The sequence below is a fragment of the Malaclemys terrapin genome, chromosome 8 (assembly GCF_027887155.1).
Source record: "Malaclemys terrapin pileata isolate rMalTer1 chromosome 8, rMalTer1.hap1, whole genome shotgun sequence".
Taxonomy (NCBI): domain Eukaryota; kingdom Metazoa; phylum Chordata; order Testudines; family Emydidae; genus Malaclemys; species Malaclemys terrapin.
The window spans coordinates 11,857,769-11,882,850 of NC_071512.1; the positions used below are offsets into that span (position 1 = coordinate 11,857,769).

General features: G+C 46.7%; 1 protein-coding gene across 2 annotated transcripts; it reads right to left on the reverse strand.

Moving 5' to 3' along the window:
- Nucleotides 1-1,604: 1,604 nt before the first annotated feature.
- TXNDC15 (thioredoxin domain containing 15) lies at nt 1,605-7,445 on the reverse strand. Of its 2 annotated transcripts, none has more exons than XM_054037389.1 (5): nt 7,295-7,445; nt 6,249-6,724; nt 4,504-4,667; nt 3,698-3,828; nt 1,605-2,550 (listed from the first exon to the last, which is right to left on the reverse strand). In XM_054037389.1, exons 1-5 carry the CDS (start codon nt 7,371-7,373, stop codon nt 2,504-2,506), a joined length of 897 nt encoding a protein of 298 aa, XP_053893364.1. In that variant the 5' UTR covers nt 7,374-7,445; the 3' UTR covers nt 1,605-2,503. The 2 variants fall into 2 exon arrangements, with proteins under 2 accessions (XP_053893364.1, XP_053893363.1); XM_054037388.1 differs by having other exon boundaries at nt 1,624-2,668; nt 7,295-7,444.
- Between the last annotated feature and the right edge of the window lie 17,637 nt (nt 7,446-25,082).

A 25,082-nucleotide genomic window follows, 5' to 3' on the forward strand; every position in this document is an offset into this window, starting at 1 on the left:
CTGTAAAGGATTGCTTATAAAAGTTTTAATTTGGGTATAAATTGTGGCCTTGGAAAATATGATTCTATTCTAAAACAATGCAAAAAAAATTTATTGCCTTTGCTATGGAATGATTGAAATAAAAGATGGACCTGTCTTTTTTACAAATCACTTTTCAGGGTAAAATGTTGCTGAGGGGAAAGGGAAGGGTAGCTACAAAATCAAGTCCACAGTCTGAAGTTCTATATGTTTCAGCTAAGTGCATATTCATAGACAAAACTTCATAGGCTGTTTTAAATACATAGCCACATGCCAACAGCCAGGAGGGTAAATACAGACCAATGTAGTATAAAATTGTGTAGGTTCTTAAGGAAAATCTTATCTTTAGTCTTTTGCACAAATGGAACAATTTCAAGAGTATTCTACAGATCTCTATTAACCATGTGAGGAATAATGCAAGCCAAAATGGAAATTAAAAGTGGGCTAGATCCTCAGCTGATGTAAATCAGCATTGCTCCATTGAAGCCAAGGGAGCTACATGAGTTTACCCCAGCTGAGAATCTGACCCTGTATGTCTAAAGCTAAGCTGTATCTTATTCTAGAGCCTCAAAATTAATAAAATCAGATTAGTACTAAAAGTCATAATTAGAGTAAGCTTATCAACTCTTTACACACTCAGCAGCTGAGGCTTTCAAACTAACAATGAACAAAGATTTATGTAAATACAAACCAGCCTCATGACTGGTCCTGCTTATTTAGATGGGAGATCAGTACTTGAAGTTGTATGGAATGCTGAATGGCCATTTTTATTCCTGCCAGAAATCAATACCTAGAGAAAAGGAAGTCAATTCTGACCGCAAAAGTTACATTAAAACCCTGCTGTAGAAAAACAAGTAGTAAGTGAAGTTTAACTGTGTAGAGAAGCAAGGAAGAATACATACACAATAAAATGCCTTTTCTGCACAATCCTTAGAAAGGAAAGGCAGATCCCTCAGAGCATGGTAAACCAAGGATATCAAACATCCAGCCTCAGGGCCAAATGTAATACATGGTCACCCTCTCCGCAGCTGCAAAATGAAGATTTTTATTATTGCTAAACTTAACCAGCAAGTGCAAAACACACTTTCCTCAAACCCCAAACATCAGTACTAAACTCCTTTGGAAGTGGTCTTTCCTCCAGTAGGTACCATTAAAATATAAGATGGAAGAAATAACTACTCTTAATAATATATTAGTGAAACATATTAATAAACAATTTTAAAACCCTATTAAAAATACAGTAGAACCTCAGAGTTAAACACCTCAGGAAAGGAAGTTGTTCGTAACTCTGAAATGTTCATAACTCTGAACAAAACATTATGGTTGTTCTTTCAAAATGTTACAAATAAATATTGACATAATACAGCTTTGAAACTTTACTCTGCAGAAGAAAAATGCTTTTAACTATTTTAATTTAAATGAAACAAGCACAGAAACAGTTTCCTTACCTTGTCTAATCTTTTTTTAAACTTTCCCTTTATTTTTTTTAGTAGTTTACGTTTAACACAGAACTGTACAGTATTTGCTTTTTGTTTTGTTTTGGTCTTGCCTGCCTGATTGCGTACTTCTAGTTACAATTGAGGTGTGCGGTTGACTGGTCAGTTCGTAACTCTGGTGTTCATTACACTGAGGTTCTACTGTAATCTTTTCCCTTTGTGTTACTGTATCTTGTCAGTGGAAAAACACCAATTTGAATTTGTTTAGTGACCTCTTTAAAATGCTGGATGCCTTTATTTAAGGACATATAATATCCTTTAACCTTTTATTTTGGCTTCTCCCTTCTTGCAATAACATGAACATCTTCCATGTAGGTTTACACCTATTACTAGTAATTTCTGTGGTTTTCTACAATACACATCATCTATCCATGTATGCAGTTTGAATTTGTAGTCATGGGTCTTGAAAAGGAAAAACACATTAAAAGGCTGAGATCCCTGAATTCCAAAATAATGGAAGTGGTTGTACATTACTGCTGCCAAAGCAGTACCGCTGGCTGTAGAACTCTTACTTTCCCTATAAAGATCATCTGCAATATTTCAACGTCCCACTGTATGACACTACTGATAACTACAAGTTCAAAGTAAAATTTTGCAACAAATTAACATTATTCCTAAAAAAGTGAGTCAGTTTATTAAAAAACAAACAATCTTCATAATAATTATTGTTTTCTGATATTTACACAGCAAGGATTTGTAAACCTGTTAATACTTCCTAAATAAATAAATAAAAACCCTTCTACTGAATCTTTTTGTATTTGTTTACTTAATTACCAGCAGTTTGACTTTACACATACAGTAGTTAATGAACAAAAGTGATTTTATTATTATAAATTAACTAATAAGATTATAAATTACAACCATCTAATTCACTGTACAAGTTTATGCAATTTCAGTTCATATAAATTCCTGCTTTATCTGTAGGCATGAAGTGTGTTCTCACGTCACTATCTCAACTTATTCCTGATGCTCCTGCTCTTGTCCCGGTATTAGCCAACGAATGCTCTCAGTCCGAATGGTAGCATACATAATAAAACTAACCAGAAACAATAAAGAGAATAAAAGTAACCAATCTATTCCTTTTGTTAGGACACTCGGTAGAGGGCCTGCTCGGTCTTCCTCAGTTACCACCACATCATTCTTAGCTTCTATTCCTGAAAGAAGAAACCAGCGATAAAAGCTGCTAGCAATAGGCATTTTTTAAATCTATGGGTGATTAGTTCATTGTAGGAACTGTATTCTCATCTCCAAATTAAGCAGCTTGTGCTACAGGACTTAACACAACTCTGGTTCATATAGTCCCAGGATTTTACTATATAACTATGGGGCATCTGCTCATGCGTTTTAGATAGTAGAACAGCACAGATCTGTTTTCAGTGACCTATGCTAAAAGTCAGTTTTCCATTTTCAAACTGTCAAAGTATCTTAATACATATTTTCTTAGTACTATGTCATTAGAAGAGTTTTATTCTCCCCAGTCCCAGTGTAATCTTTGGTAGAAGTACCAGTCAGGGAATCTACAACAGTAGTAAAGGTAATCCTGCTTTAATAACGATTTAGCAGTCTCTTCCATTAATCTGTCACAATACTAGTGCATGTTCTTTCTTCTACTCTCATAAGGCTAATTATGCTGTTGGAAGGGAGAGGGGAGCTGGGTAAACTCAGCCCATGGAGATCAGAGCCTGGACAGCTGATTCCCAGGAAAGCTATTCAGGGCTCCCTCTGCTCCTATGTCCCCACCAACATAAGAACTAAGGCTGCCATGTCCCCCACCTGTTGCCTAGCCTACAGCAATGGGACATAGGAGTCTGATCCTTTGCCCTCCTGGACTGTGGAGATAAGGGTAGTACTAATATCTGTCCAGAACTATTCCCGAATAATCCAGGACTTCAGGAGTGGGGAAGTGCTTGATCCTCCTACTTACACTCTCTGCCTGAGCTCCAAGCACCCTCCCCCACTTTCCACCAAAACAGCTTTCGATAACTGGGCTGTTTGCTTCTACCTTGTCCTGAAATTCCACTCCGTGCTATAGTGACTGAACAGGAACTTCCTAAGGCTCTGTTCCTGGCAGCAGAAAGGCTCTAGGAGGCCCTAATATAGCCTCTTAAAAAAAGGGAGAAGTCAGTTTGAGGCTATACCTGATCCTGACCTTCATAGTTCTGCATCAAGTTTAGCCTACATACCTGTCTGATTAAAAATGAATGCTTTCAGCATTTCCAGGGTTCGGTCTGTATGATTAAATCTGGCCATGGGTTTGGCTCCTTGGAAAAGGAGGATATTCGGAACGGCCACAGTTCCAAATCTGGTTGATAAACTGAAGGAAATAAGTAGGTAAGAAATGAGGTCACAATAGAAGAAGGAAAAGTCTGCTTTACTAAATTAACATTTAATTTAACTCAAGAACAAGGGCACAACTATTTTCTTATGGCATTAGGGAATGTTTCACTAGTGAATTTAGGCAATACAAAATTCTGCAGTGGGTTAGTGCATTAACTTTCATTTTGGAGACCCACGTTTCAATCCTGTCTTAGGGCACAAGGGTCTTGTTCTTGTCCTTTGAGGATGCACTGTGAAGTGGTCAGAGAAATGGATGTGGCATATTTTACAGTCTCTGCTCAGAAGAAACCCAGAAATGAATTTGCATGTCAAGATTTAGATGAATTAGCAGAGCCCAGCATCAATCTACACTAGGTCAAATTTTAGCCAGTGCTATTAATCCCTCATCTTGAAGAGCAAGATATTCATTTGAACATTTAAGAAAATATTAACTTCATTATCAAAAGATGAATGAGGGAGAAAATTGCCTGAAGAAAAGCTAAAGGAAGTAAAGGCAGAGTCAGAGGGGCAGAGAACTCTAATTTACTCAGGGAGTACATATTACTCCATCAATACATTTTAAAAACATAAGGTTTGTCAGAATCAAGAAACAAAGTGCTAATACTGTAGCATGTGAAGCTTTATAAGGTGAAGTGTATTTATTGCAAGTTACCTGCTATGCTGAGATGCATCCAATGCCAGGAAGTTTAGAGTTGGAAATGCTCGGGGCAAAGAATTAAAATGAGGGGCCAGATTGGCAGAGAAGCGACACCAGGGTGTATAAAACAAGACTAATGTACAGTCACTGCTGTTTGGGTTTAAAAACTCCATCAGGTCCTGTGAAAGAAAACATGCTGATTTAAAAAGGAGGGGCCAATAAAATATTTAAAAGGGTTCTATTACATATCATTGCATAATACTTTGGTAACAGATTAATTTCAGGAGAATACTGTAGTACCATCATAAGCAAATTTGAGTTGGCATTTCAGTCAGAAGTCTGTTTTTAGCAGTATTTCAACAGTACATAAACATTCAACAAACAAAATTTAGTCAGACCGATTTTAATCTTAACTGCATTTTTCAAATGTAAAAATCTCCTTGGTAGACAAATAATACTTAGGGGATTATTGCTAAATAAAAAAGGCATTTTTTCATTCTCTTCTCCCTCACCTAAGAGGCCTTACTCCCTGGCTGCCGATGTGTAATGTAGGAGCTGAATCCTGTTCATCAGGAAGTGGGCCTGACAGCTCTGAAGGGAAAGTTAGGAGATCCACCACTTCATTTCTTCTCTAATACAGGAATTCCAAGCCTTAACAGGGCTAAGAAGCTAATTTGTGGGATAAAAGGGTAGTGGAGCTGTTCCAAAAACAAGACAAGTGAAGGGCCAGAAGAGAAAGCGGGAGATGAACAAGGATATGAAAGGAAGTTACTTAGTCACAGGACAGAGAACTAATCAGGCTAGGGAATCACAGGCAAGGATGGCTTGTGGAAGGGTAGGAAGGAAGGCAAGCAAGGACCTGGTAAGCTAAACTTATTCAAATAAACTGTGCCCAGGCCCATGCTCCCTTCTGACTCCCTTTATCTCCCCAGCATTTGGGGGAACAGAGAGAAACCTCTGTTGTATAAAACCAGACTCAAACTGGTTCTGCTATCCTATAGTTTGGTCTGGGGTGATGTAATATCTCAAATACTTAAACCAGTCTTTAAGACAAAGCTGGGAGCTAACAAAGGGGAGAGAGAGACTTGCTGTAGCCTCCTGGGAACAGGAATGCCTTACTGAGATTCCAACAAGACAAGCTGCTTTTTAAACTATGGGTCAGCTGAAGGACTTTTAAGGTGTCTCAATTATTTTCCATACTTAGTAGAGCTGGTCAGAAATGTCAAAAATGAAATTTCAACTAAAATTTGTGAAAAGTTTCCATTTTCCTACCAGCTGTAATTCATAGTAGTATTTATCTGAAATCTGTTTTGTTTTTTTTTAGTTTTATTTTCTACCCTCTCTTTAAGTAAAGCCACCTAAATTAGAATTTAGTGGAAACAAGTGCTGCAAAGCATTCCTGCGGAAGGAAATTGGTCTAAAGAAAAAAGTGCTGCAGGGAAGCTGGCACAAGTCACGATGGGTTCCGTGAGACCCTTTAGACTTGGGGAACATAGGCATGGTACATAGTGGAATTGAATATCTTACTATTTCTGTATTTCAAAACAATATGGAAAGTGCACTGCCCTGTATGCTAACCCCCTCCCACCAGCACACTAAACACTTGTTTTAAGTTATCCTTTTTGTGCTACTAAACTCACAAGGGCAAATACTGGAAGGATTATAGAGTTTTTACTCAAATGCTACATATATTTGTGTAACACCTACCCAGGTATCAAGATAAACATAGAAAGTAGCAAACAGAATGATTTCCTACTTACTTGCGAAACATTCAGGATTTGTAGCGTGAAGTTTCTGATCCCGGTAATATTTCTTTCCTCACAGTTCACTTTGGGAGTTTTTACACTGTCTGTGCTATTAGATTCCTCAGCTGGTGAAGCAGGTATAGCCTCTAGCACTACATTAGTGTCCCCTGCTTGTTCTTGAACATGTGAACCAGGCTGTGAGAAGTGAGAAGCAAGGCTAGTCCCCACACTACATTCAGCATCTTCTACTGCTGCATCGCAGGTGCCAATACCGAATTCAGACATGCGTCTGTCCTTTGCTTCTCCTGGAATAACTGACAGCACCACAGACTGATCAGCAGGAATCCCACTACCCAGCATTGCATCAGCAATTTCTGCAGTCTTGTACTGCACTGGTGCCTGAGGCTCTCCAGTAAGGACAGAACCACGTTCTGTGCTAAGAGGTAGGGCAGTTTCAGACAGTGGGTCAGCATTTTCCTCTGCTGCTGCTCCTATAAAAGTAACAATATTTAGCACCTGCGTTCAATTGTAGCTTTAGCTTCTTTCAGGCTATTTTTTTTTTAAGGGATCAGCAGTTTTCGTGGAAGTGAGGGTCAGGGGGAGGAGAACACAGCGATAACCACCACGGCCAATATCTCCTGCTCTTAGAGTTCTATTACATTTGACACCTGGAGAGCCCTGCCTGACAGCAGGGAAGAGCCCCACACAGACGAGCCCCTACATCCAAGCAGAGGGCAGCTGGAAGATGAACGTGTCCCGTCCCCTCCTCCTACCCCTTTACTCAAGAGGGCCATGGTGCAGCTTAGAGGAGCAGGCAAGAAGGGAGCCAGCCTGGGGCCGGCTGTGCGACCCTCCTACCCGGCACAGAGCAGCGGGAGAGGGCTGGTACCAGCACCGTGACCCTAAAACCTGGGTCAGGCCCGGGAATGGTGGAGACAAAGACACCTCCCCCCCAACACACACAGGACGGTGGCGAAGGGGAGCAAGAGCGAGCAGGGCTGGCGGATCAGCCTGGTTCCCTCGGGCCGGCCCGCTACATGGCCTCTCCCCCGTGCCCTCACCTGCCAGGAGGCTCCCGCTCAGCCAGGTCACCCAGAGCAGCTGCCGGAGTCTCCCCCCGGGAGAGGAGAGAGCCCGCATCCTCGGGCGGCAGAAAGAACGAGCCCAGCCGGCCTGCGTCTCCACTGACAACCACCGCTTCCGGCCGGCTCCTCACTCGCTTCCGCTACCGGGGTCAAAGCTGCAGACCCAGCTCTGAAAGCGCCATCTTGGGCCTGGGCAGCGTGGCCTCGGCCGCCATCTTGGGTTCGGGCAAAGGATCCGTAGAGTCTACAGACTTCAGGTCACTGCCCATCACGGCCGCTGTGCGCGCGAATGCCCTATCGCATCCCTCCCGCGAGCGCCCGAGGTACTCTGGCCCCGCCCCTTCCCCCCCGCCTGCATCCCTCAGCTCCTCTCACCTTAGCAGGATGCCCGCCAACAGGTGGCAGACTGTCCCCGCCCTTCACAGCCACTCCGGGCCTGTTGGTCCAGCCCTGGCCTAGGGTGGCTGTAGCCTCTGGTCCTGGGCGGGCCTGTAGCGGTTGGGTTCAACGTTTAGCAGGGAGGCGAGTGTTTTTCATCACCCCCGCTTTGCACACATGCCATAACTCATCCTCATAGACAGAGTAACGCGGGGGGGGGGGGGGGGGTTACTCACACCTTACAGATGGAGAAAGGGAGGCAGATCGGCTGTAGCACTGGTTCTCAAGCAGGGGTACTGGGGGTCTTCTAGGGGATACATCACCGCATCGAGCCTTTGGCCTAGTTTTACAACAGGCTACATAAAAAGCACCAGCGAATCAGTGCAAACTAAAATTTCATTCAGTGACTTGTTTATACCTCGCTCGAGACTATACACTGAAATGAAAGTACAGTATTTATATTCCAGTTGATTTAGTTTATAATTAGATGGTGAAAATGAGAAAGTAAGCAGTTTTTCTGTGACCGTGTGCTGGGGGGGGGGGGTGTTTTTTCTGTATAGTGTGTATTTTTATGTGTGGTTTTGTAAGCAAATAATTTTGAAGTGAAGTAAAACTTGGGGGTTCACAAGACAAATCAGACTCCTGAAAAGGGGACAGTAGTCTGGAAAGGTTAAGAGCTACTGGGTCAGATGATTTGCTCAAGCCCAGAGCAAGAGGCACGGTCCGGGTACAGAACTCAGGAAGTTTGCTACTTAGGCCCATTAATTTTTCACTAGTTTAAGCATCCTTCTCTTATTTTATGAGCCAGATTAGGTGACTGGTTAGTTTAAAAAACTAAAATTACCATTTAGTGTGAACTTTCACCCAACCTAGGTTGGCAAGGGTGCTCTCAAAGTCGGGCCACCGCTTGTTCAGGGAAAGCCCCTGGCAGTCCCGGCCAGTTTGTTTACCTGCCATGTCCGCGGGTTCGGCCGATCGCGGCTCCCACTGGCCGCGGTTCACTGCTCCAGGCCAATGGGGCCTGCAGGAAGCGGCACGGGCTGAGGGATGTGCTGTCTGCCCTTCCCGCAGCCCCCATTGGCCTGGAGTGGCAAACGGCGGCCAGTGGGAACCGCAATCGGTCAAACCTGCAGATGCGGCAGGTAAAAAAAAACATCCCGGCCTGCCAGGGGCTTTCCTTGAACAAGCAGCGGACCGGCTTTGAGAAGCACTGGGTTTAGTCTATTTCATAACTTCAGTAAATAATTCAGTGTTGGCTTTTGGTAATTGTTGTCTAAAGAGGGGCTAATTCCTTTTATTTGCATATAAGCACAGCTATCTGCATTTTTAAAAAGACATTGACTACACCTACATACTATTTGTAAAATGCATTTCCATCCCAAGAGGCTGGTAATGTAAATACAGGACTATGACTTCACAGCAGAAGCAAAAGGAGGCAGTAGTGTCTTACAGGGGAGACAAAAGACGGTTACTCACCGTTGTAACTGTTGTTCTTCGAGATGTGTTGCTCATATCCATTCCATTAGGTGTGTGCGCGCCGCGTGCACGATCGTCGGAAGATTTTCTACCCTAGCAACACCGGCGGGTCGGCTGTGGAGCCCCCTAGAGTGGCGCCTTCATGGCGCTGAATATATACCCCAGCCGACCCGGCGCCCCCTCAGTTCCTTCTTGCCGGCTACTCCGACAGTGGGGACGGGGGGCGGGTTTGGAATGGATATGAGCAACACATCTCGAAGAACAACAGTTACAACGGTGAGTAACCGTCTTTTCTTCTTCGAGTGCTTGCTCATATCCATTCCATTAGGTGACTCCCAAGCCCAACTTAGGTGGTGGGGTCGGAGTGAGACATTGCCGTGTGCAAAACCGCTGATCCGAAGGCAGCATCGTCCCTGGACTGCTGCACTAGTGCATAGTGAGCTGTAAATGTGTGGACTGATGACCAAACCGCCGCTCTACAAATGTCCTGTATCGGAACATGTGCCAGGAAAGCAGTCGAGGAGGCTTGGGCCCTCGTGGAGTGAGCGGTGAGGTGCGGTGCTGAGACACCTGCCAGGTCATAGCAAGTCCGGATGCAAGACGTAATCCAGGAGGATAGGCGCTGTGAGGAGACCGGTGAGCCTTTCATTCGGTCGGCCACTGCAACGAAGAGCTGCGTCGTCTTTCTAAAGTGCTTTGTGCGGTCAATATAGAAGGCCAGGGCCCTTCGTACGTCCAGGGAATGCAAGCGTTGATCCTGGCGAGTGGCATGTGGTTTGGGATGAAAGACCGGGAGAAAGATGTCCTGGTTGATGTGAAAAGGAGAAACCACCTTAGGGAGAAAGGCAGGATGTGGACGAAGCTGCACTTTATCCTTATGGAAAACTGTATAAGGGGGCTCGGATGTCAGCGCCCTGAGTTCAGAAACGCGCCTTGCTGAGGTGATGGCTACGAGGAAGGCTGTCTTCCAGGATAGGTACAGAAGTGAACAGGTGGCCAGTGGCTCAAATGGAGGACCTGTGAGCTTGGAGAGAACCAGGTTGAGGTCCCACGTCGGGACGGGCTGACGTTGTTGTGGGTACATCCGGTCTAAGCCCTTGAGGAATCTAACGACCATCGGGTTAGAGAATACCGAGGACGCGAGTCCCCCTGGGTGAAAGGCCGATATAGCGGCCAGGTGAACCCTAATTGAAGATATCGCCAACCCCTGATGTTTTAGGGAGAGGAGATACTCCAAAATGAGAGGAATGGGTGCCTGCAACGGGGACGTGGCTCGTTGTTCGCACCAACAGGAGAACCGCTTCCACTTGGCCAGGTACGTGGTGCGTGTTGAGGGCTTCCTACTGCTCAGCAGAATCTGTTGGACAGAGTGCGAGCATTGCTGCTCTGCCTGGGTGAACCATGGAGCAGCCACGCTGTGAGGTGGAGTGATTGCAGGTCGGGGTGACGCAGCCGGCCGTGGTCCTGCGTGATGAGATCCGGATACAACGGAAGCGGGATCGGTGTCTGAACCGAGAGTTCCAACAGTGTGGTGTACCAATGTTGTCTCGGCCACGCTGGAGCGACCAGAATTACCTGTGCCTGGTCTCTGCGCAATTTGAGCAGTACCTTGTGGACCAGAGGAAACGGAGGGAAGGCGTAAAACAGGTGGTCTTTCCAGGGAAGGAGAAACGCATCCGAGAGGGAGCCCGGAGCTCGACCTTGTAGGGAGCAGAACACGTGGCACTTCCTGTTGTCTCGGGATGCAAACAGGTCTACCTGGGGAAACCCCCACCTCTGGAAGATGGAATGTATGATGTCCGGACGGATAGACCACTCGTGCGTCTGGAAGGACCTGCTGAGTCGGTCCGCTAGAGTGTTCTGGACTCCAGGGAGGAACGATGCCGTGAGGTGGATTGAGTGGGCGATGCAGAAGTCCCACAGGCGAATGGCCTCTTGGCATAGGATTGACGAACGTGCTCCTCCTTGCTTGTTGATGTAAAACATGGCCGTGGTGTTGTCGATGAGAACTAACACACATCGGCCACGTAGGAGGTTGAGAAATGCCTGGCACGCCAGGCGCACCGCCATCAGTTCCCGAACATTGATGTGCAGGGCTAGCTGGGATGCAGTCCACAGGCCCTGGGTATGGTGTTCGTTGAGATGGGCGCCCCAACCCAGAGATGAAGCGTCTGTGACCAGGTGCAGAGAGGGTTGTGGGGCGTGAAATGGCATCCCCTCGCAGACCACATTGTGATCTAGCCACCAGGTGAGGGAGGTCAGGACCGAGATCGGGACCGTGACCACCATGTTCAGGCTGTCCCGATGTGGACGGTATATTGAAGACACCCAGGTTTGAAGTGGGCGAAGCCGAAGTCTGGCATACCTGGTTACGTACGTGCAGGAAGCCATGTGGCCCAGCAGGGTAAGGCACGACCTCACCGTGGTAGTTGGGAACGCCTGGAGCCCTTGAATGAGGCTCATGATGGTGCCAAATCGGTTGTCTGGCAGGATGGCTTGTGCACGTCTGGAGTCTAGAACTGCGCCTATGAATTCTATTCTCTGGGTAGGTTCTAGAGTGGATTTGTCCTTGTTGAGTAGGATGCCCAACTCGTTGAATGTGTGCACTATTATGTGGACGTGAGCTTGAACTTGCTCCTTGGTGCGACCGCGTACCAGCCAGTCGTCTAGGTACGGGAACACCTGTATCCCTTGCCGACGAAGGTACGCTGCCACGACAGCCATACATTTCGTGAACACTCTTGGGGCCGAGGATAGGCCGAAGGGAAGGACTGCAAATTGGTAGTGCACCATGTTTACCACGAATCGCAGGAAGCGTCTGTGAGGTGGGTAAATTGAGATGTGAAAGTATGCGTCTTTCATGTCGAGGGCGGCGAACCAGTCTCCAGGATCGAGGGAAGGGATAATGGCCCCCAAAGAGACCATGCGGAACTTCAACTTTACTACGAATTTGTTGAGTCCGCGCAAGTCCAAGATGGGCCGCAGACCTCCTTTGGACTTGGGGATCAGGAAGTAACGGGAATAAAATCCCCTGCCCCTTAACTCTACTGGAACCTCCTCTATGGCCCCCATGGCCAGGAGCGTAGAAACCTCCTGAATAAGAAGTTGCTCGTGAGAAGGGTCCCTGAAGAGGGACGGGGAAGGGGGGTGGGAGGGGGGGATAGAAGAAAATTGGATAGCGTATCCCCTCTCCACCGTGCGGAGGACCCAACGGTCCGAAGTTATAAGGGACCAAGCACGGTGGAAGTGGGAGAGGCGATCCCGAAAGGAGGGGGTTGGATCCTGGGGGATGACTGGGGCGCCGTCCTCGACCGCACCTTCAAAAGTTCTGCCTGGGGCCTGAAGGTGGTCTAGGTGGCCCCTGGTTTTGGCCGGGTTGAGGGCCGGTCCACCTTCTTCTACCACCTCGCCCTCGCCTCCTGGCCGAGTCCTGTCTCTGACGAGGTGGGGGGGGGTAGAAGCGCTGAGGCTGCGGCCTAAATGGCCTGCGCTGAGGGCCCACAACATGCATCCCCAGGGAGCGCATGATTGTTCTCGAGTCCTTTAGGCTCTGCAGGCGAGAGTCCGTTTTGTCTGAGAACAATCCGTGTCCCTCAAAGGGGAGATCCTGTAGGGTTTGCTGCAGCTCCGGAGGCAAACCCGAGACCTGAAGCCAGGAGATCCTACGCATAGCGATACCCGAAGCCAGGGTCCTCGCAGCTGAGTCTGCTATGTCCAAGGAGGCCTGCAAGGAGGTCCGAGCCACCTTCTTGCCCTCCTCTACCATGGCTCCAAACTCTTCCCTGGACTCTTGGGGAATCAGCTCCTTAAACTTACCCATAGAGTTCCAGGAGTTGAAACTGTAGCGGCTCAGCAGCGCCTGCTGGTTCGCTGCTCTAAGTTGTAGCCCTCCGGCTGAGTAAACCTTACGGCCAAACAAATCGAGCCGCTTAGCCTCTTTTGATTTAGGCGCTGCAGCCTGCTGGCCGTGGCGCTCTCGTGCGTTCACTGATTCCACCACCAGTGAACACGGTTGGGGGTGGGTATACAAGTACCCGTAGTCCTTAGACGGGACAAAGTACTTCCTTTCCACCCCTCTCGCTGTGGGTGGGATAGAGGCAGGAGTCTGCCATATCGTATCCGCATTCATTTGAATCGTGCGGATCAGGGGTAACGCTACCCTCGATGGGGCATCCGCTCCAAGGATATTCACGATCGGGTCGTGAACCTCCACTATCTCCTCCGCCTGCAGGTCCATATTACGGGCCATCCTGCGCAGAAGATCCTGGTGAGCCCGAAGATCTATTGGAGGCGGGCCTGTGCACGATGTGCCCGCCACTGCCTCATCGGGAGAAGAAGAGGAAGATGCCTGCGGTGGAACAGGATCCAAGGGCTGGTCCTGGTCTCCCTGTTCCTGGGCTGGAGCATCACCTGTGCCTGGGTCCAGGGTGTCAGGTGGTGCGGACCCAGAGGCCTCCATGCCCCCTGGCGGAGGCCGAGAGATGGTGGACTCCGGGGCCCCTCTGACGGAGTGACCGGAGCGAGAGGTCGACGCAATTGGAGCCCCTTGCGCCTGATGGTACGCCCACGGGGTCCAGAACGACCAGTGAGATGGGCCATGAGCAGGGTCCTCTGCTACCTCCTGCCAATGGCCTATGTCCTGCTCCTCGGCTTGACCCTGAGGGGGGTATGCCGATCTCGATACTTCCTCAGAGGAGCGGGACACCGATCTCGATGGCCATGGCGGTGCCGAGTGCGTCGAGACGAATCCCGTGGGATGCGGTGCCGCACGGTGCCGGTCCGGGGATGTTCTATCTCCACGCGGTGCCGGCGATCGGTGCCGGGACCGCGACCGGTGCCGATGACCTCGTCGGTGCCGGGAGTCGGATCTGGACCTCGACGAGGACCTGGAGTATGCCCGGTGCCGGGAGCGGCCTCTCGACGTCGAGCGTCGACCGTAGCGGTGCCGAGAGCTACGTCTCGACGTTGATCGGTGCCGACGATCATATCGGTGCCGAGACGTAGAGCGGTGCCGCGAAGAAGATCTTGGCCGCGAGTACGACCGGTGCCGAGATGATATTCGGTGCCGGGACTGCGAGCGGCGTGGGGACCTGCTTCGGGACCTGGAGCGGTGCCGAGGTTCCAGTCCTTGTGGAGGGCGCATCAAGGCCGGTTTCCCCCTCGACTGGACCGGGCGAGTCAGCGGTGCAGTCGGTGCCGGTGGTTGAGGCGGTGCCGGCTCCGTGAGAGCTATTAAGTCTCTCGCCGCCGCGAAGGTCTCTGGAGTCGACGGTAGGCACTGTATCACCGCCGGCCTCGGTGGAGACGCTATCTGCACCGGACTCAACGGCTTCGGTGCCGGAGTCGACGGTGCTGGAGGCACCTGTTTCCTTTGCTCCACCGGCGGACGCGGCTCTACCCCCGGCACTGGGGGAGCTGGCGTCTTCGGCACGGACGTCCCCGTTTTATGGGCTTTTTTATGCCCCGGGGATAATGATCGGCGCCGAGGCACTGCTTGCGGTGCCGACGAGGTCCGGTGCCGGGGAGGCTTGTCTGACGCCACTCGCGTGGTCGTCAAAGCCGGTGCTGCCGGTGCACTGCGCACCGAGGTGCTAGGCGCCGGGGTCTGGCCCGTAGAGGGAGTGTCCGGGCTAAGTGCCGCCTCCATCAGGAGTTGCCTGAGCCGAAAGTCCCGCTCCTTCTTGGTCCTTGGTCTGAAGGCCTTACAGATCTTGCACTTATCTGTTTGGTGGGACTCTCCCAGGCACTTCAGACAGGAGTCGTGCGGGTCGCTCGTGGGCATAGGCTTCGCGCAGGAGGCGCACTGCTTGAAGCCGGGAGCGTTGGGCATGAGCCCGGCCCCGCGGCCGGGGAAGAAAGGGGGAGACGACCCCCTTAATCCCCTGAGCTACTTAGAACAACTATAACAACTTTTTTAAAAACTATTTAACTATTTAACTATAAACACTATAACTATAACTGCTAATAACCAACAAAGCTAGGGAGAGTGGAGAACAGCTAAGCAGCGCTCCACAGTTCCAACGACCGTCAGGGGCGGTAAGAAGGAACTGAGGGGGCGCCGGGTCGGCTGGGGTATATATTCAGCGCCATGAAGGCGCCACTCTAGGGGGCTCCACAGCCGACCCGCCGGTGTTGCTAGGGTAGAAAATCTTCCGACGATCGTGCACGCGGCGCGCACACACCTAATGGAATGGATATGAGCAAGCACTCGAAGAAGAACCTGATTAACACAGAGTTATGAGTTATCATCCATAACAATTTTAGTCTTCAAACATTAAACTACTCCTCACCAAATCCCTAAAGTAGATAATCTTATCATCCCCATTTTGTAGATAGGAAAGCTACTAGAAATTAAACAATTTGCCCAAGATTACAGCAGTGGCAAAAAAGAATTAAAATTCAGTTCCTGCATCCCAGTCCTCTGTTCTGACTGAGCCCTAGACCACTGTTTCTCAACAGCGGGTCCATGGATCTCCCTGACACAGTTTATGAAGGCAGCAAGCCAATCCCTGATATCAAAAAAGGTTGAAAAACACTACACTAGACCATTCTATCCTCATAGCAACATGGACACAAAAATTAAATGTTAAATCAATTTCTTACTCAAACCTTCACTGTTGCATACCTTTTGATCCATGCCAGAAGCCCTCCTCTAACTTCCATGCAAGCATGCAAATAGGGCAGTTCCATTAATTTATTTGTACAGTCTTTTCATACAATTAGGGAAAATTCAACTGACAGTTGTTTATTACAGCGTATTTCAGAGCAAATGCTACACTAATGAGAAGGCTTAAAGACTTGCCAAGAGTGTGTCAGCTGATGCTGCCATAGAGATCAATCGACATTTTACTATGGACTTAACTTGGATCAGGTCCAAATTTCTGCAATGAGAGAGAGGTGGCCCTGTGGCTATGACAGGATGTTTTGATTGTATGGAAGCTTATACAGTACATGAGCACACAACATGCAGTTTATTTCAAAAGTGTGCTTCATTGTAGCACAATAGCACAATGCTAGACTCCAGCGGTAATGAGTGAAAGTAGCAGGGAATATTGTTTACCAACTTCCCAGCATGGTAGATATCAAGCCTCCCCCTTGAGCTATGGGAACTCAAGCCCTAGTTGCCTTTGGCCTTCCAAAGCTGAAATGCTGGCTTCAGTGGAGCACTAGCACACATTTATTTGCCATCCTGATCAGACACAGGTAGTTTTATAAGGACAATGAGCCAACCAGCTACAAGCTGCTTTTTAAAATTCTATAAAGGAGGAACAGACAAGCACATGTGCAAATTGAGCATGTCACTCCTCATTTAGCAGACCATCAGTAAAGAGAAATTTGGTAATTTTCCTTTTTGTGGGGATGAGGGAGAGGGGGAAAAGGGGTGGTATTCTTGCCAGAAAGTTACCCCCATTTGGGTTGAATGCAGGGATTTGCCTACACCCCCCGAATTTGCCCAACACCCCCCTCCCCAGTTTTGTGAACTAGTTACATGCAGTGTTGCCAATTTAGTGATTGTTCCGAAATCTGAATTGAAATTGAAACATTAATACACATTTTAAAAACATATAAAGTGTATGATAAAATACGTGCATTTGAAAAAGTATAATAGATTTGGAAAGTATGAACATAGACTAGCTTCCTTATACAGCTGTTTTTTATGACAATGTCAGTGCATTCATTTCGGTGATGTTGGCCAAGCTAATAATTTCAAATGATGATTTGTAAGCAAAGTCTAAATGAGCTCTCCCTGACAGCTAGTGATGGGCTGGGGGGAAAGGCTTCAGGACCAGATTGTATTTACATTCATACCTAATCTACCTAGGTATCCAGCAAACAGAGCTGTGTTGCCCAAGTGATAGATTTTGGCTGGGGTTGGGTTACAAATCACTTGAATGTGTGTGTGTGTGTGGGGGGGGGGGTAATGAAATGTTATTCTTATTGTATGAGTAAAGGGCAGTAGAACTGTACTTAGCCTGTGCTGATTGAGGGCATCAAGAGAGAGGGTGGGGACAGGTGTTTTGCTTGATGGTCTGCCTAAGTCACAAGTACTATTTGACCTGCCCCTCTCCATTGTTTAAAGACAGAGCTGATTAGGTTCCATAGATAGTCATTCGTTTTGTTAAGTGACAGCTGAAATCACTGATAATCAGGTCTAAGTGCTTAGACCTGCTGTGGGACAGTATTTCTGTGGAAGAGACAGCCCAGTGTGCACTAGCAGCGAGGTTCCCCCACTGAGAGCTCAGCTCAAATCATTCATAGCTGGGTGGAACCTCAAGAGACCAACTTGCAGACGTCACAGTGGCAGGTGGCAGCAGAAGGTGACGGCACAGGGCCATTGGCAACAGAGCGATGGAGTGAACGGTGGCACAATGAACAACAGTGGCCAGAGCGAACAGTGAGCAGATGGAGGAATGAGCAAGGTGCCTTATTGCCTCCCACCTGGGAGGTGAACTCATGTGAAAGCGCCTCTGAACTCAGTCTCCACTGACCAAGGACAACACCGGTGAGAGTGTTAATGAGGCTGTTAAGAATGCTGGAGATACAACATAGTTCATGCAAACAAACATGGCTGTGGCATCATACTTTTCATTTAAGCAAGAGATACCACACACTACAAACTGGAAGCCAATGTTAAGTGCATTGTCACTTGTTCATCCTGAAGTTGAACACTGGTTCCGAACAAGACCAGCAAATGCTCACTATCTTTCTGGCTAGAAGCATGTGGTGCAACAGTGAAAGACTCAACAGTTGAAAAAGTGAAGCGCACTCTCACCACATTCAAAAAATTTGCATACATGGCTGATGAATGCACCGATGCAAATGAGCATCAAGTATTAAGTCATTGTGTACATTATCTTGAGGTCAGTGGTAGGCCAGTACATACATTTCTAGATGTCCAAGTTATGGAAGATACATCACCTGCATCTGTGACAACCCACATCTTAAAAGAGTTAAATGCTTGTCAACTTGACCCCAAACAGATGGCTGCTTGTGCATTTGATGGAGCTGCAAACTTCTCTGGAAGACATGGTGGAGTACAAGCTTTGCTCAGAGAAAAGTGTAACCCTAATCTCTCCTATACACACTGCAGAGGCCATCTACTCCAACTAGCACTAGTACAAGCTGCAGACTCTTCAAAAGACATTAAAAAAGCTATAAATGTAATGTCTTCATTATATTCTTTTTTCAGCAAGAGTCCAAAAAGACTGAATATCTTGGAAAATATAGAAGATCAAATTAGTCCAACCTGGGAAAACCCTCTGGCTTTCTCATGAGCGATCCTTGGCTATTGTCTTAAAATTACTCCAGCTGTTATTACTGGCTTTGGAAAGTATCTACCAAGATAGGATGGATCTAAGTAGTGAGGTTGTTGGATTACTTTTGCTACTATGTTCAGAGAAGACTATTGCCATTCTCTCTCTTGTAAGTCTACTGTTGAAACCACTTGGGTCATTAAACAATCCCGTCCAGGCATCTGCTACAACAGTAGTAGATCTTTGTCCAGCAATAGAAGCTACATTTGGATCAATCAGAGAGTTATCCACTGAAAAAGTACTGAAAGAAGCAAAGATTTCAGTCCAGAAGTTGACTAATGAAGGCATTTATATTGAATCCTTAAGTGAAGAGGACAAGAAACGTTTAAGACAACTGAAAAAGTACACAGACTTGATTCTTAAAAATCTACAACAGCGACTTCTAGATTCTACTCAACCTCTACGTAGCTTTTACAGATCCCTGTCCTATAAAACACTGACAGTTGAGTGAGGCACTACCTGCAATGGGGCTGCCACGTGCTCAGGACAGAATAGAGAATTTGAACACAGAGTGGAATATCATACAACGAATGAATGAAGATTTGACGACTTCTTTTTTATCATCTCTAGTGGCTCGACCCGATCTTTGTGGTATGTTTCCTGGGATGAAAGAAGTAGGAATTCATCTCTTGCTACTCCCAGTCACAACAGCTACAGTTGAGTGTTCTTTTTCATCATTGAATAGAATTGTGTGTTCTGAAAGGAGTCGCCTTCTGCCTGATCATGTGAATGAACTAATGAGCATATCAATTGTAGGAATGGAAGTACTGGACACACGAGAAGCCACTAAAGATGAACGCAATGCATTCAAGAAGCTTATTAACAGACTTGTGCAAAATTATAAAAAGAAACCAGGACGGATGTAGATCAGGGATCGGTAACCTTTGGCCCGCAGCCCGTCAGGGTAAGCACCCGGCAGGCCGAGCCCATTTGTTTACCTGCCGTGTCCGCAGGTTTGGCCAATCGCGGCTCCCACTGGCCGCGGTTTGCCGCTCCAAGCTGTGGGAAGCGGCGCGGGCTGAGAGATGTGCTGGCTGCTGCTTCCCGCAGCCCCCATTGGCCTGGAGCGGCAAACCACAGCCAGTGGGAGCCGCAATCAGCTGAACCTACAGACACGGCAGGTAAACAAACCGGCCCTGGCGGGCTGTGTGCCAAAGGTTGCCGATCCCTGATGTAGGGGATGTAGTGCTTCATAGAAGGCTTGAGTAGTCAACTTTAATTTGTGTCAAGTATCAGGGGGTAGCCGTGTTAGTCTGTATCTACAAAAACAACAAGGAGTCTGGTGGCACCTTAAAGACTAACAGATTTATTTGGGCATAAGCTTTCGTGAGTAAAAACCTCACTTCTTCGGATGCATAGAGTGCCTGGCATCTGTAGCTTTCACTCTATGCATCCGAAGAAGTGAGGTTTTTACTCACGAAAGCTTATGCCCAAATAAATCTGTTAGTCTTTAAGGTGCCACCAGACTCCTTGTTGTTTTAATTTGTGTGATGATTTTAAAACATGAGTTAAATCTCATGACCATTTTATTAAACATTTTTCAGTTTTTACTATGGTGCCATACAGCCCACCTTCACCCTCACGGTCTCACCCCTCATCGGCCCTGACTCCTCTCCCCCCACCCCCATAAATTCGAACACCCCCCCCCCCCATTTCAATTCCTGGGGAAAACATTGGTTGAATGTAAAGATGAAATCTAAGGATTAGCTACCTGACTCCTCCGGTGACAGAGTAGCATTTGGACACCTTCCTTAGCTTCGTTTTCCATTGTTCCTTAAAATTATCAGCAGCATACACAAGGTGGGGGAAAGAAACATATTTATTAATGTTAACAAGACTACAGGCAAAAATAAGGACAAGGAATACAGATTACAAGAATGAACTATGTCCACCATATCAAAACAGACAAAAGATTGTGTGGCATATAAATGAATGCAGATGTCAAAAAATGCACTAAATAGAAATGAGACCTTGTCTTTATCAACTCCTATAGCTATCAGACATTTTACTAACCATCTCTTACCTAGTTTTGTTTCACGTAGGCAGCCTGAGTTTGGGAATTTTTCCACTTCCCATCCTTTACATGCTTCTCTCTTTCAGGAAGGATTAAAGAATCCAGCCTGGAGCAGATTATCCAGGAAACCGTATTTCTTCCTCATCATCACCTTGGTGAATTTTGGATAAGGAAACTGTGATTTCCAGCCTGACAGCTATTTCTTTCCCATACCTGGTTGAATGTGGGTTCCTGCCCTGACCTCTCAGCCACCAGTTTCTTCAAATAACTGCTGCTCTGCTTGGTATCACATCTCTGTCCCCAATTGTTTATATTGCAACCCCTCAAAGTAGATGTGTTGCTAAAATGATATGACTATCATCCCTGTAGAATTCGCTTCCATCACAACAGAAGGGACAGGAGCTGTGCGTATATGTGAATTTACACACACATTACACAAGAGAATGGGATAGTAATCTGTATTGTGAACTAAACAAAATATTCCCCTGAAAGATGTGGGTACTCAGCACAATATCCCACACAAGTCAGGATAAATGTATTGTCCCAGTCTATGCATACGTTTTAGGCAAGGCTGTTATTAAAGTTTCCTAACAATTCCAATTATAATACCCTGTTTTCAATTGCTTACAACTTTGCCAAGCTTAAACCATTTGAGCTGAAAGTTTGCATGCTGGGTGTCAGCCTCAAGCCGATTATTAATTATTATTAAATTTCAGCCAAACTGGTCCAGCCATTTCCACGAATGAGGCTAGGAAAAATTACATTGGTTTGCTCATGTTAAAAGAATTCTGGCAACCTTTTTTTTTGAGAAGCTTTGGCACCCCCATGCTTTGTAGCAGGGACTTGAAATTTGTCAACAAGGTAGCCTTAGTGTCAAGGATAAGCCTTTTGTCATTCCCTGAGAAAATCCGCTGAAATCCATCCAAGTTACAAGCTTTAACAAATCAGTTTATACATCAGAGGTGGGGAAACTTTTTGGCCTGAGGGCCACATCTGGGAATAGAAATTGTATGGCGGGCCATGAATGCTCACAAAATTGGGGTTGCAGTGCGGGAGAGGGTGCGGGCTCTGGGGTGGGGCCAAAAATGAGTTCAGAATGTGGGAGGGAGCTCCGGGGAGGGCTCCAGCGGGGGGTGCAGACTCTGGGGTGGAGCTGGAGAAGAGGAGTTTGTGGTGTAGGAGGGTGCTCTGGGCTGGGACCCAAGGGGTTTGGAGGGCAGAAGGGGTATCAGGGCTGTGGTAGGGGCATGGGAAGAGGCTATGGGGTGTGGGAAGAGGCTCAAGGGTTCAGGCTCCCAGCAGCGCTTACCTCAAGCGGCTCCTGGAAGCATGTCCCCTCTTTGGCTCCTACACGGAGGTGTGGCCAGGCGGCTCTGCACGCTGCCCCATCCACAGGCACCGCCCCTGCAGCTCCCATTGGAGCGCTGGAGGGGGCCATAGAAGCCGGAGTGTGGCCATGACGTGGCTTCTGGGAGCCGCGTGGAGCAGCCCCTGACCCTGTGCCCCAGCTGGAGAGCCAGAGCGGGGTCATGCCGTGGCTTCCGGGAGCTGCGTGGTGTAGCCTCTGACCGTGTGCCCCAGCTGAAATGCCAGTGGGGCCAGCACCAGACCCCGCTCCCCAGCGGGAGCTCACGGGCCAACTTAAAACAGCTTGTGGGCCAGATCCAGCCTGCGGGCCATAGTTTGCCCACCTGTTACATATGCTCTATAGAGATTTTGATTTTAGAGCCAAATTCTCCAAAGATTCTGTCCACACTGGGCATCTCCAGAAGCTGAGAATGTATCACTTGATGATTCCCTCCAAAGCACCTGGCATTGGCCACTGTCGGAAGACAGGATATTGTGCTAGATGGACCTTTGGTCTGACCCAGTATGGCCATTCTTCTTATGTAGGGGCTGAGTAAGACTTTCCTGGCAATTGCACTTCTTGACTGTTGTGGGTCATGCCAGAGCTGGGCACCAGAGTAGGGAGACTGTCTCTCCTGTGTTCTCAATGACACCCTCGACCCCCATCCTTGCTGGGCCTGGGCAGCAGCAAAGAGGAAGCTGACTGATTTGAATGCAGAGGGAACAAGAGCCACGGGGGTAGGAGTGAGGAGAAGCCTAGATTGAGGCAAAAAATGGTAGAAAGACTGGGACTGCAGGTTGGCACGGGGGGAGGGAAATGGGACTGGGGAGGAAATCTGGGGGGCCTGGACAAGGAAACAGAGAGCAGGAAGAGAGGACAGATTGGATGAGGAGCAGGAATGAGGGAGACGGACTGAGAATAAGTTGGGCGGAGGGAAGAGGGGGGCAAGGAGACAGATCTGAAAGAAATGAGGTGTAGTGGGAGAACTGGGATTGGATTTATTATAACAATTTATTATAATGTAATAGTTAAAACAATAAGGTCAAAATTAAATATTCAGAATATGTAATAGGGCAAAAAAAATCTACTTTCAGATTTCAACTTTTAGTCCTGAATTAGAATAAAACAAAATTTAGAAATCTCTATTTCCCTGGGAAGGAATTTTTGTTTTTTTGACAGCTCTAGTTCCAATCCTGCTAATGACCCATGTCAATATGATGCCACCTAATGGAATTTGTTGAGAGTTTTTTCTGTTTGCTCTTTTAAAAACTTAGAAAATTACACACATACAAATCTACTTTAAAAGAACAATACTGTATTGAGGTTGCAAAGTCAAGCACTCAAAAGTAAGGAAGATTGCCTGTGCAACTTTAAATTCAGTCCCCTTGTGCTTATGCATTGTGATAGTCTAATTACACAGGCAACTTTAAATCGGATACTTCCTAATTTTTGAGTGCTTGATTTTACAATCATAATATTGTTGTTTTAATGTAATTGTGTGTGTAATTATCTAAACGTGGTATTAACATAGAAAATACTCGAAACAGAGAGCACCAACCTACACATTGTTTACTATGTACATCACAAAGGACTAAATAATAAAACTCATTTTCACCATTATAGAAAGTTTTATTTAATAATTAGAACAGGCTTTTGTGGTATGCAAGGTAAATAGCATGTACCCTAAGGATCTGAGTCAAATCTTTATAACTGTTTTGACATAACACTTAGCAGTTCTACAATGCTTTTCATCTTCAACATGCTTTAAAATCATTAATTAGTCCCGCCAGCACCCCTGCAAGGTAGGCAAGTAATTTTACTTCACTTTTATAGCTGGGTAAATGAGGTGGACCTGTTCCAAGACCGGAGAGAGAATCTGGGCCAAAGCCACATTTAGAATTTAGGAGCTTCCTGGCTGCCAGTCCTATGTGCTTAAACTATGCCAGTCTCTCAAATATAAAACAATATTCAACCATAGGCAGAGATCCTAGTAAAAATAACAAGCAAAGCAACAAAGCAAGCCAGCCAAGCCTTTATTTCTCACAATACAGCTTTAACGCTAGCTTCGGAACATTCTTAATTTTGGTCTCAATGTGAAAGGCGGCTCTGCCTAGCCACCATCTCACCATGTTTAACATTTATTATTTCCATAAACTCACTTGAAATTATTTGTATTGCAGTACTACCTAGTGGCCTAGGTCAGGCATCAGGGCTCCATTGGGCTTCACACTGCACAAAAGCATAAAAAACAGCCCTGCCTCACAGAAAAGCTTGGTATCTCACCAAGTAAATAATGTCTTTCTTAAAACAAAAGGACAGTCACCACTTAGAAAACTCTCCCAAGATGCCCTACTTGCTTAACAGCCATCCAAACATAGCTGTGAGCAGTGTCAAAAACCTGACAATCCTGGAGTCTCTCAGCATGAATAAATCATAATGTGGTTCTGTCGTCAGCGACTCTGCACTTGGCATTATACACTGCCTGCATATTGAGGGAGCAGACTGCTTTGCAATTCTTATTGTTCAATTCATTATGTGGCAGAGAGAACACAATAGCCATGTGAGTGGTAAAGTAGCTCCCAGCACAGCTAAAAAGCCAGTATTGTCGTGTGATATAATTTATGAATGACTTTGTAGTGTATACTTAAGGTCTTATGGAAAACTAACGGGTTTACTCATTTTCCCCTAAGAATTGCATCTGAGAACTGATCTATACAATAAGATGTGGTAGACTGCCTGGAGTCTGACTCACTCTGTTCTAAATATATCCAATCGCCTTGAAAGCCAGGGCACTTAGAACTACCAGACCCGTTTAAGTCAATCAAAGCTGGCATTGGTTAGCTTTTCTGAGTAAGAGCCACTATACTCCTTTGCATAGTCACAAGCTATAGTTTCTAAAATGATCCCTTCCTAGCCACATTTAGTGTTCTTAGAGTAGTTATTACAGAGTAAAGTATTTAGACTGCCTACACCCTCTCTGTCCCCAAAGTGCAGCTGCTTGGATAAGTATAGTCCTTCTTACTCCAGAATTACTTACACCATAGGAGCAACACAGGTTTTTGGTATTTTTCTAAAGGGTTTCCCTAACAGTGTAATTACCCACACTGGAATGTAGCCAGGACACAGGGATAAACACACCACTCCTACAAAAACTGCCATATTTAATGACTGGGACAGAAGGTTGGAATACTCCGGCTTACACTCAAAGAGGATGGCTTTGCCTCTCTAACTTTA

Excerpts from the sequence above, each read along its gene's own strand:
- TXNDC15 (XM_054037388.1), bottom strand. The coding sequence starts at position 7,373 with ATGCGGGCTCTCTCCTCTCCCGGGGGGAGACTCCGGCAGCTGCTCTGG. Across the intron at positions 6,725-7,294 it reads GAGCGGGAGCCTCCTGGCAG|GAGCAGCAGCAGAGGAAAAT; the intron begins GTGAGGGCACGG and ends TTACTTTTATAG. Across the intron at positions 4,668-6,248 it reads AAATCCTGAATGTTTCGCAA|GACCTGATGGAGTTTTTAAA; the intron begins GTAAGTAGGAAA and ends TTTCTTTCACAG.